The sequence below is a fragment of the Rhea americana genome, unplaced genomic scaffold (genome assembly GCF_003343005.1).
Source record: "Rhea americana isolate MKP2758 unplaced genomic scaffold, rheAme1 scaffold_57, whole genome shotgun sequence".
In the NCBI taxonomy this organism is placed as follows: Eukaryota; Metazoa; Chordata; class Aves; order Rheiformes; family Rheidae; genus Rhea; species Rhea americana.
The window spans coordinates 2,421,015-2,433,388 of record NW_028186723.1 but is presented as its reverse complement, the minus strand read 5'-3'; the positions used below and the strand labels follow the sequence as shown (position 1 = coordinate 2,433,388).

Genomic DNA, 12,374 nt, shown 5'->3' with positions numbered 1-12,374 from the left:
GGGAATAGATTTTAGTAGAAATGCTTCTTAGTGTCGTCTCTTTCAGAAAGCAGGTTCTGATCATGTAAAATCAAATTTCTTCTATGTTATCAAGCAGGAGGGGTTCTTAGGGAAGTGTTACCTATTCTCCTGTAGAACTACTTGGCTGACAAAATTCCTCATCACAGAACTATTTCCAAATGATGGATGCCTATGGAATACCTGTTGCTTTTTGCCTTCTCAAGAATGAATTGCGCATCGTTATTGGTTACACTAATTAATTCTTTTGATGTTTTTACCATCAGCATTAAAAAAAAGGGGGAGGAACATAACTTGATGATTCCTATTAACTGCCTTAATTTTGGATTCTTTTTTTTGTTGATGGCATGATATTTGTATTACAGTAATTATATAGCTCACGCTGTTGGGATTTGTTGTGCATATGTATTGATCATAGCTGTTTTCTCTTCCTTACCTCTGCTGATGTTGGTGGCATGAATGATACTGGATAGATGGTCTTTCTTTTAAATAAAAACAATCATAAGCAGTCCATCTTCTCTGTAGTATTTCTACAATGGTCATAAATAAGTATGCTAAGACATTATTTTTAAGCTTGGTCAGACCNAAAAAAAAAAAAAAAAACCCAAATGTTGCTTAAATCCTGTCCTTGTTTCTACAGCAAATTTTACAGCAGTTGTGGATACAGTCATGTTTGTTGTTTTTGATCCATCTGTCTATGACTGAAAGTGAAGGCAAGCCTACTGTAGCAGTACCTTTTTGACCATGGATGTTAATGATCTGAGTGACCCTTATTTGGCCCATGTAGCCCAAAAATGAGATTAGTGCTAAATTGTCTAATCAAATCTGTTGTATAGGGTTGCTAGGACTTGTCCTCAATTCCTGCAGTTTGATGTTGCTTCCTTTTGTGAGTATGTCAAAAGTGATGAGTAAGATGGTGGTTCACATCATAAGCAGTTCTACTTGTGCTTGAATTCATGACTTAACAGTGTGAGAGGATTTAGCTCATTCTCAATTGTTTAAACAAAAAGAGATTAAGTTGAAAGGAGCCTTCATAAAGAAAGGGGTAAAAGAGGGAACATATTTTCAGTAACTGTGATGATTGCCTTTAAAAGACTTTCCAAATAATTTTATCTCTCATTTTATTCACCAGACCTTGAATCTCTATGGCCAAGTAAAAGAGCTTAATAACTGTGAGTGTGTAAGCCCTTTCATTTCATGTTTATGGTGTTTTTTTTGCAAGCACTAATTTATCTGCCCCAGACCTCTGTATAGTACACTGAAGCTAAATTTTCAGAAGAAGCTAGAACAGAGGTTCCATTGAAAGTCACTTTGGATCATCCTACCTTATGAGAGCAATTGGCTAGGCAGCTAGAGTGAGCCATGCTGACTAAGTGAGTTTTTCAAAACTCAGAACTCAATGGTAGAACTGGGAACCATAGCAAAGAGCCAGAGGGATCATATATACAGTTTATGAGACAGATGTAGTAGCATGCTGAGTGCCTTCAGCTTGAAGGTGAAATATGTATGGATTTTAACATTAGCTACAAGCTAAAATACAAACTAAAGGAGATTAAGAAGAAACTTTCTTGTAGATACATTAGTACTTTGTAGCTCTTTAAGAAATGTGGCACCTTCAGAAACATCTAATATTGTTTGCTCTGTAGGCAATAATAATACTTCAGTTCATTCACTATAACCACACTTTCTGACAATCTGAATGCTAAGCTAGTAGCTTTTAGGCATTAAAGTAATTATTCTAGATTTCTCAGTGACTGAATTGTAAGGATCCACCAAAGGTAACCTGGAAAAGCAAGTCAGTGGTCAGTAGGCTTAGGCTTTGCATGTGGACCTTCAGTGGAAATTATTCAGGTGGTCCCCGACTCAGGAAAGGTCTAAGGCAAAATGGTGATGTGGAGTAGAAGCCACATTATTTTCTGCCTAAAAGTTACATAATATTGTGCTGTTAATTTGTAAAGAGTATCTTAAACAAGAAGGRGATGTGTAGAAAAATACGGAAGCGTGAAAGAGAGTTAATTTCCTGAAAGTATAGCTGAAAACCAGCTTAGAGCATTTTGTGGCATTATAACAGAGCATTAACAACAGTTCTCTGTAATTCTCCTAAGTCACTGATGATTGAGTTTTGGCTGCTTGAGGATTTAATGTGACCATGAAATGTAATTTGTTTGCACATGAAATGTAAACTCTGTTTTATGGATAAATGTGAAACCTGAGGATTGGTGGCACAGTACTAGTTAAATTCTAACTTTCTAACTTGCATTTTAGTGCATTCTATTTATTAGTATTCTGTTAATTATTGTTACAATAACACTCATTAGACCTTTGGGGCATGACCTTAAGCAAACAGAGAGAATTTGCAATCTCTGCTCCAAAGAGTTTGTAATTTTAGTTTTCAACACAGGTAACTAGTAGGTTACTAGCCCAATATAACAGAGGAGAGAATGATTGTTGTGCTCAAGATTATGCTTGGAATTTGTAGCAGTGATGGGAATTGATCCCAGTTCCTCTGATAATTTTATCTCTATTTCTTATTTTAATTTTTCAATGACTTTATAACTGCAGGGAACTAAAATGCTGCTTATTTATATATCCCTTAATAATCAGAATTTCTGATATTTGATCTGAAGATACTCAAATGTTATGAGGAAGGAGGTGACGAAGTATTTTATGGAGTAAAGCTTAAGCTAGCACCATTGTGAAGAGTAGTTTTTCATACTGAATTGCAGAGATTCAGCAATATATAGTGACTGAAACCAGAAAGTCTGGGAACTGCCATATATGTGTGTGTGTATTTATATATGCGTGTGTGTATATATATATTTGTGTATGTGTGTGTGCATGCATATATATACACAAACACACACACACACACACATATATATATTTTAAGTCATCCAATCACTGTTATTTATGCTTTCTCAGAGAAGTGAACAAAGAGATTTTTTTAAAAGCCGTTGATGAAGCAAGTAGTCCGATATTTTTGATGTTACTGTGGGATGTTCAACAGGTAGGTTCAAGTCCTTTGTTCAACCCAAGTTAAAGCAGAAAGGTGAAATTCAGTCTTGCATCTCCCATGGCATTTTCCCTCCATAGGGACTGTCTGCTCTGGGATGGATTGCTCTATCTTTTGTGTTGACCAGAAGTGCCAGTGTAGCACTATGAACATTTTCTTAAAGCAAAACAGGCACTTGGATGTGATGTGTTTTGGTGGGTGAAAAAGCTTTAACAGTGAAAAACTACTTAGCCAAACAAATTCTTTTCAGTTGTTCATTCTTTTAACAGCACAATTGTTTTTCTCAGTAAAGTTGCACATGGCTAGCATTGTATATGACCACAAGCCTATATCCAAATATATTTTTTTTATCTAATTTATCTAATTTTATCTAATTTATGCAGTATAGTGCGTATAATATGCCCAGTAACTAATGCAGACAACTAATGTAAATGCAGATCATCCACTGAAAGGCATTAGCAGTTCTTGGGACGTTAGCTCAACCAGAATACAGACGTTTCTCTTCATTCCCATCTACCTTATTCAACATCTAGTATGCTGTTATGTAATTTGGTTGTCTATATCATAAAGTATATAAGGTTGGGACATGTCTGCAGTACTACAGTCATCTGAACTCAATGAATTTTTAATGATTGATTCTTCACCAGAGCCTTCTCCCAGTGTTTATGTCTAAATTAATACGGTAAAATTACCCTGAATATTTTGAAAGCATGTACTTTCTAAAGCAATGGGAAAAGTATTGATGCAGTAGTGGTGGAGCAGCTCAACTTTCTCTGAAGGAGTGGAAATGGAAGAGTTAATCTAAACCGTACAAATATTCTTTGCTTCAAAGTGAAGCACCAGCATGAAACTTCTTAAAAGAAAGCATGCAGTTGCAGGAAGAATGAGGGAAGTGTATGAAATTGTAATACCTGTTCTATTTATAGAATTATTTTTTTTTCCTCTGCTCATTTCCAGTCCTTGAAGTGAAAGCAAGATTGCTCTGGTACAAACTAGTTCTTCCACGGACAAGTGGTAGGGAAAGAGGCAGGGTCCCCTGTGCTATGTATATGTTTATTTTATAACCTCCTGTAGGCAAGCTACTATATTTTGCCTTTGAGGAAACTAAACCAGACACACCACTCTATTGAAGACCAGTGGGATAATTTCAAAACGAAAAGGTTCTAAGTTTGTCCTGCGCTGGTTGACTTACATGTACACCTATTGCGTTTCAGGTATAAGGCAACTTACACTGGAGATTCACAGCAACATGAAAATGGGATAGAGGAGGAAATATTTTGTAATAATTCATAATACTCTTGTTTTTCTTTTTGATAATTTAATCCAATATAAGCTTTAGCAGTTCAAGTTGATACTAGTATTTAAAATATTTGAGCCAGGAAGCTAAGTAAAAAGTTAGATTCTGCCCTGTTGGCTGTACTGTGATATTGCAGCCTAGACCAGAGAGTAGTTAGGTCCATACTGTTTGTGACTAAGTACATGAAGTTATGGTTATGAAGATTTCTCCAAGAAACTCTTTGTTACAAGTTTTCTTGTGGCCAGAGAATTACTGGGTTGTCAAGGCACATAGTAGCAGGATGAGAAAGCAAAAATCTGATGGAAGGACCAAGACCACCAGGTTCATCTCATTTGTTGGCAGCATAGACTATTGCTGACATCCTTAGTAGGTATATTTTTCCAATCTATCTATTTTTTTTTTCCAGTGTGTGGCTGTGACTTGGCACAAGGAGGCTTTTTCATTAAGAACGGGGAATATCTTTGTACCCTCGATTACCAGCGCATGTATGGTACCCGCTGCAACGGTTGTGGGGAGTTTGTTGAAGGAGAAGTGGTGACAGCTCTGGGAAAGACTTACCACCCGAACTGCTTTGCCTGTACTATTTGCAAGTAAGTGATCTCTTTCAACTAGCATTGCATTAACCCAGTACAAGAAACACAAGGAGAATGGTATCACCTAGAGACACAAGACTGAAGGCATATTTCCCTTTAGGATGTGTTTAGTTAGAAACATTCTGCCACAAATCTTCAAAACACCACAGATTTATTTAGGACACAAAGCTTTTCTGTTAAATATAGCTCACCATTCTCAGAAAGTAGCTCTCATATATGAGAAAATTGAATATTGAGCTTACTTGTTGAGATAATGGATGTGTTGAGTTGAACTGAGGTGGTCACTCTCGTATGATGGRGAAAACGAGGCAAAGGACAATCCTGAACAGTTCAGTACAATTCAGAAGTTGGTTGGGCTGTAAGAACAGTTAAACAACTGAAAGCACACTAAGACTCATCAGAACACACGGTTTGAAAGCAACTGCATTTTCCCTCTCCTCCCAAGTACTATTTCCTGTTCCCAGTACGAGAATCAATCTTCAGTTCTACAATGTATATGAAGAAGTTAGCTGTATGGATGGGCCAAAAGGAGGTATTTTTAACTTTTTTTTTTTGATTTAACTCTTACTAAGATATTATTTCAGAATTTAGGAGACTCTAGGGCAGATATTCCACATGATCTCATAGCTTGTTCATTTGGGCAGTTCCATACTTGAAAATTTTAGCTGAGCTTTACAGCCTAAACTCTGCCTGAAGCCCCTATGTATGGTGTTCTCTATTAGCTGACTCTGGACACARATGCTAGGATAGAATTGAATCTGTCTTAGTATGTGCCTTATTGCTATGGAGACCAGTATAGTATTTTGGATGCTAGTGAAGTAGTAAAGCTTCTGTAGATTTTTGTAGTAGGGGCACATATTTTTTTATAGTAGTGAAAATAATCTAAACATCAAGGGAAAGCAAAGTGATAGTATGGTGCCATCATTATTCTACAGAAAGCCAGCTGTATTATTTGTACTTACAGTTTACTAAGCTGAAATTATTAAGGCTATCAGGATGTTCATTTCTGCAGTTTTGAACCCTTCAAGTAAAACTGATCTTTTAAATAAGTTTGTGTTTTGCATGAAGGGTGTATAAGAAGCATGAGAAAGAGAGATGTAGATAGATTTCATAGAGAGAGAGGACCCAAAAGACCCAAGAGCCTGTTGTTTTGTATTCTTGCGGAAGAATAGGACAGTGGAGTTCTCCAGAGGTCAAAATGTTTAGACTAGAAGGAGCTTCTCTCTCCTGCTAGTTAAGAGCAATTGAGTTATCTGAAACCTGATGCAGGAGGGATGACCTGAACAAGAAAGGCAAGAATCCACATTCTGAGGTAGCACCTTGCTGGAGACCATCATATCATACTCCCAGGTATTAGTGTGGTGTACTTGCCAGGTGCTACTCTAGTCTTTCACAGATGGCTCTGACCAGTAGTTTAAGTACTTTGGCCTTAAGTCTGGTACATTTTTCAAGACTGATATAAAGCTTTTTGATCATTTTTCTATTTGTTTTTAAATACTATGTGTGAATTGACTATATATTGGGGATTCGTATCCTATGTATTTTACAGGTTTAATTCTGAAATACAATTTGAAAATAGATGATACAGTTGCAAAATATGGCATCAATTTTCTGTATATTGTCTTTCACCAACCTTTTTATGTTGAATGAACAAAAGATGAGTCATCTGGATAGATTCATGTAAGGCAATATTGCTGTTGATTTGTTCATGACACACTTAGGAATTTCAGTGGAAAGGAAGCTAGAATTATGMCTAAAATGTTTTATTTTTTGAAAAGAAATGGATGTTCATTTGCTAAGCACAATTTTGGAATGAGGTGTGATCTAGGAGGTAGGTTTTTAGAAGCTAAAGCTTCTTACCACTCAAAAAACTTGTAGTTAGAGAATTTTCTCATTTTAGTGAAATGCTCATACAAAACGTTGTTCATCTTCAGTTTTATACACCAAGTAAGAGTTAAAAGCAATGTCAACTTCTGCCTGGCACACATTCTTAAGATTTTGTGGGGTTCAGCAGATAAACTCACGTTCCATAGTCTGTGCAGCCTTTACCTTTCTGCTGACCCYGTTTGCACAGGTAGCAATTACAGAGATGGTTCTGTAATGTAGATACCTATTTTAAAGCTTGAGGAGAAAGAATATAGATAACATTTCATTTTATGTGAACTACTGCAATATGATCATAGCTTTCATTGCTTGATACAGATGAGGTTAGTGTATTTATCAGTGAATAGTTCCACAATCCTTCACTGGCCCCAAGACCAATTCGCACTGTTCCTTCGAATATTTTACTGTTTGCTACCTACAATGTTGAGACTATGATAAATGTAGCTGTTGTGTCTAAGTGGATTTCACTGTCTTCTCCTCTTCAGATAAAGTATGTGTGATAACTTTTTGAAACCAAAATAGTAGGCCAGTCTAACCTCTGCTCTGCTTGAATCTGTGGATTGATTTTTTTTTTTTTTTTCCAGTGCCTGCCTTTGCCGAGGCCACATTGCAGAAATTATTTGGCCTGAGTTTCTGTAAAATATTGATTGTACTAGGGGAAGGCAGCAAACTCGAGGCACAGGGAACAGAAGGTTTCTGGCATACTTTGGCTAAAATACATTTTTCTCTTTAACTCTTCAGACGCCCATTTCCACCAGGTGACCGGGTAACCTTTAATGGAAGGGATTGTCTCTGTCAGATGTGTGCTCAGCCAATGTCCTCCAGTCCAAAAGAAATGTCTGCCTCAAGCAGTAAGTATGCCGTCTTCTTTCTGAAACCTGTCACTTGTCGAGGCTTGTGAGTAATTGGTTGAAACTAACTAAAATCAATTGTACCTTTTAAAACTGTGGATAATCTCTGTGAACCATCCTTGTTTTTTTTTTGTGCGTGTGTGTCTGTGACTGGTACTGCAAATGGGAAGAGACATTTACACATTTGAATATGAATGAATGACTTTTCCCTAAATACAGCATTTTTAAAAGGGCTGATTTTTCCTTTATAGGCACTCGAAAAGTGTCTACTTGAGAAAATCTGAGATTTGAGTTAGTAGATACCATTTTGTCCATTTATAATTGCACAGGTTTAAGTATTCAAAAGAGATCAATGTCAGAGGAAATTAATTCTTTCTGCTGCTCTCTAACATTTTAATTTAATAACATTATCTTTTAAAAGGAGTACCACCAGGCTTATGTCTCCAGTAGATTGATACGACAATGATACTGTGATCACAAGAACATTATAAAAAAAAAATAGAAAAAGAATGGAAGTGGAAGAGAAAGAAAGAGGAAAAGCAGGGAGGGGAATGAACTTGTTTTGCTGTTGAGTTTTAGTGCTTTTAAAAGGTAACGTAAAAGGTAACTGATTCACAGTGGTACTCATTTCTCTTTTAAAATCTTTGGAAAATGCTGATCATTCTCTGACTTTTCTGGGTTATCCTTAGCACTCTGATCTTACAGAATTACAGAACAGTTGAGGTTGGAAGGGACTCACCCTCCTGCTGAAGCAGGATTACCTTTGAAGGCTACCCAGGACCCTGTCCATGTGTGTTTCGTCTTAGATTCAGATGAAACTTCTCCAGTTTCAGTTTGTGCTTCTTCTAATCTATAATGACATACCCAGGATAGTTTGAAAACTCAAAATGACTCCAGATTTGATTGTGACATTAAGTAGTTTTCCACACATGTTGGTTTTCTTCAAGAAGAAATTTTGTGTTTCTCCTCATGCTTAGCTTTGAGAACTAGGATTAAAGAGTACGGTATAAAGGCAAAGTCGGCTAACATTTGTGCTCTGTGGATGAGTCAAGTGAAGCTCATGTTATCTGAATTGGCTGAGAAATGTAATCAGACATATAACAAAGTGGGAAAGGAAAAACATTTTTTTTTAATATCATGCCTTCATGTCTGCTAGATGATACTATTCTACTGTAACTGTGGACCTGGAGCTGAAAATGCACAGGCCAGATCAGTTAAGGAAGAACCTGAGATCTCTAAAAAGTCTTTGAAGACTTACTAATAGAGAGATCTGTGAGGTACTTCAGGCATGCAGAGGATCGTTTTGAGACAAGAGAATGATGTAGAAATCCAGTTATTTTGAATTACTAATATTTTGGGGGCATAGTCAGTGAGGAACTGCAAGGCATATGGACCTTGGGCAATAGATTGATCTTGGTCATTGATACTGTTTATTAAGCATGTGACAGCGCTTGTTCCTGAAATAGTGGTGTTCCATGATGGAAGTGTCTGGATCACAGCAGACCTGGTTCTCAGAGTGGTATGCGCATCCAGCACCGTGGCCTCTTCCCTGATATGTGATTCAAGGTTGCATATTATCCCCTGGAAAATGATAGGCTAAGGTTGCATTTTTGCTTGATGACTAACATGCGACCTTAGCCTATCAGCYGTAATCAGTGCTAGAATTGCTCTTAGGTTCCAGACTGAAGCCATGGATAATGTAGGCTTTTATGCATAATTTAATCTGCTACTTGTACCAAGATGTTTTGATTAGAATTGAGTTCTGCTGAGCAAATCACCTTACCAATGTACAGAACAAGAAAGCTCCTGCTCGTAACAGTTTACTGTGCACTAGTTAGAAATCTACAAGTATTGTCACTGTGTATAGTGTTCTTTTGTGGACAGCTACTTCTAGGTAGATGCAGTATGGAGTTTCYGCTCATTTTGAAACAAAACTCCCCAAAACAAAAAAATGAAGGTGGGACCAGCATGTGTTTATAAGTTCAGACAAATGAAGCTAATGAAACATCCTATTTAATAGAGTCTTCAAAGCTAAAAAGCTGCTGCTGCTTTTGCTTTGTGCAAAAGTTGATTTAAATACTGCAAAATCTTCCTTGCTGTCACTGAAAAGTACATTTTAATTAATGTAAGCTGTTCCATATTGGTTTTGCTTCTCTTCTGCTGACTGAATCAGACGCATCAATCTTTTCTAATGGCTTTGGCCTTCTTTGGAAAGGTGTTTTTAATGCAAGTTCATTTAGGAGGGAATCTCATTCGTACTATGCATCTATTTTATGTCATATATTGCTGTCAGTTTGCCATGATTACTTTCAGGTAGATTACTGGTGAAAGCTGTCCTTAAAACAAGGAAAGTTCGAGATGAGGAAGTTTGCTAGACCAAAGTGTATGAGGTTTGGTTGATTTATGTAGTGTGAAAATGAACGTTGTACCAGCTAGAGTTGTCTGCCTTAATATTAACATACAGTATTCTCATCTCTGTTACTTTAAATAAATAAGATAGTTGTTGACAACTTTTCTTGGATGATTTAAAGGAAAATCAAGTGCCTCTTAGTACAGGGGTTACACACATTGCATAACCTGAGCCTGAATATTGTTGCAATCTTTCCTTGTGCAAGGCCATGAAATTCAGAAGAAAAAAATACTGAATAATTTATTTCCTTTTTTTATTTAATATTAGTTGGATCCATGATACTCCTTTATCTTATTTATGTTATTAAAATATTTCTTTCACTCCACATACATGACCTGGAATAGGTTTACAGATTATTTTTTAAACAAACATTTCCGTCAGTACCTTTTTTTTCTAATTTCRTAAGACAGCCTTTTTCAATATGCAGAGGCTACAGAGTAGTAATTCATAATTCAGTTATCCCTATGCCTTAGACACTGCTAGATGAGCACAGTGCATTAGCTTTAGGATTTTCATTGAAGTCAGTGGGAAATCTAAGGCTAAAATGCCTGTAAATAGCTTTGTAGACGTGAAATGGGTGATGTTCTTGTTTTTATTTTGTTTCATATGGCAGCTTGATAAATGAGATGTGATCTATGAGGCAAAAYAACCAGGATGGATATAGAGCAGCCCCAGTGCAGGGGACAAGTGGGAGGTATTTAAAAGTCAAATCAGAGAAAAGTAATAGTTTTGGAAGATGACAAGTCTGATGTCAATGTCTTGGATTGTTCACAGTTTTTAAGATCCTGTCAAAGATAGGAAAGTGTTATTTTTCTCGGGTCAGAGTAAAAGAGTGAKGTGAATAATGTATTTGATTCATTAGTGTGAGTTTTAAAGAGTGTCAGGTTTATTATCCTGATTGCCTGCTTTGACTCTTAAGCTGTCTTTGCTTTGTTTGTGCGCTTGCTAGGTGCTAACACATCTGTGTTTATTATGGTTCATATTGTCTTTTCAGACAAACAGTTGTGTAGACATTTATTATTTGTAAATTTTAGACAAGCTTGTAACTGTGTGCTTGGCTGTTTGGTAGCCAGGTAGCTTGATTTTTGTTTCATTTTTTAAACTAAGATCCCATGTATCACGTCTCTGTTTGGTATATGACAGCCCCATTTTGCCCTCCCCCAGTATTTTTGAGCATATATCCAGTGGACTCTTCTTGAAGAGGTATCTTTCAAAATCTGCAAATTGTACCTATTTTTTCCTAAAAGCATGCTATAATTTAGAGTCAGAAAGAGTGCCTTAAACTTTATTTTTCATTATTTTCTGTCATTTTGGATACTCATGATTTATTGTTTCCAAACTGTCAGAGGAGTGATTATTTAGTGATTACTGCTCTCCCTTAGACCTGGGAAATCTGAGTATGGCTTCTTGTTTTGTGTTTTGTGTATTGGTGTAGGTACTTCAGTCTCAAGTATCTGTTCTTTACCAGTAAACTAAAATAGTAATACTGCCCTAGATTACCAGTAATTTGTGGTTATAAGCAAATTGAAGATGGTACACGCATAGATAATGCAGTCCTGAGCACTGTATTACTACCTGAGTCTTACCTACTGATAATAAAGTTGTTATAAAAACTAGAAAATTTGAATGACTTTAACTTGTGTAATGAGAAATTCAAGCACCTGAATTTCTACCTGATCCTTATTTGTCACTGCTGAGAGGGATAGGTACATCTAAAAAGGTAGTATTTGGCTTTATAATACATCTCTGCAGCCTCCAGCAGCTCAAATTGCTTCATTTACAAAATGACCRAGTTGGATGGAGACTGAGGGTAGGCACTGTCCTTGCATTTCTATTAGTATTAGTGTGTGAAGCAGAGGCAAGTAAATGGGCCACAGTGACAGGCATTTACCCTCTTTGTTGGTTCTCCATTGGGACATCTTGTCAGTGAATTCTCACTAGGGCTGCTGAAAAGTGAACTGGTGTGGATATTCGAAAATAAAAAGCCTAGTTTAGTTAGACCTTGATTTTTAAAAAGTACTGTGCCTGCTTCAATATCTATTTGAATGCACAAAAGATTCGGTGAAAAATCTGTCTGACAACAACGCAGCTGTAGAGAGGTTTCCCACCCTGAAGGCAGGTATGGGAGGTGGTGCCATCAGTCTGCACTGATGGAACTTGAACCTGCAGTCTTCTGGCTCAGAGATCTTCACTGAAAGCCTGGAGAGACTGTGTGTTTTTGAACACAGTTTTAGATTTCTCTTTTTCTCAAAAAAAATTCCTCTTTGGTATTCCACTTCAGTGCCTCCACTATAAAACACTTCAGTAA

The 12,374-nt window shown here is 36.8% G+C and overlaps 1 protein-coding gene across 9 annotated transcripts in view; it reads left to right on the top strand.

The window, feature by feature from the left end:
- Positions 1-12,374, top strand: part of ABLIM1 (actin binding LIM protein 1) — a 158,739-nt gene that overhangs the window by 59,854 nt on the left and 86,511 nt on the right. For all 9 annotated transcript variants that reach the window (XM_085319081.1, XM_085319079.1, XM_085319077.1 and 6 more), the window contains exons 3-4: positions 4,735-4,918; positions 7,547-7,656. In XM_085319081.1, the coding sequence (XP_085175207.1) occupies positions 4,735-4,918; positions 7,547-7,656 (294 nt within the window). The remainder of the gene's footprint in view (positions 1-4,734; positions 4,919-7,546; positions 7,657-12,374) is intronic.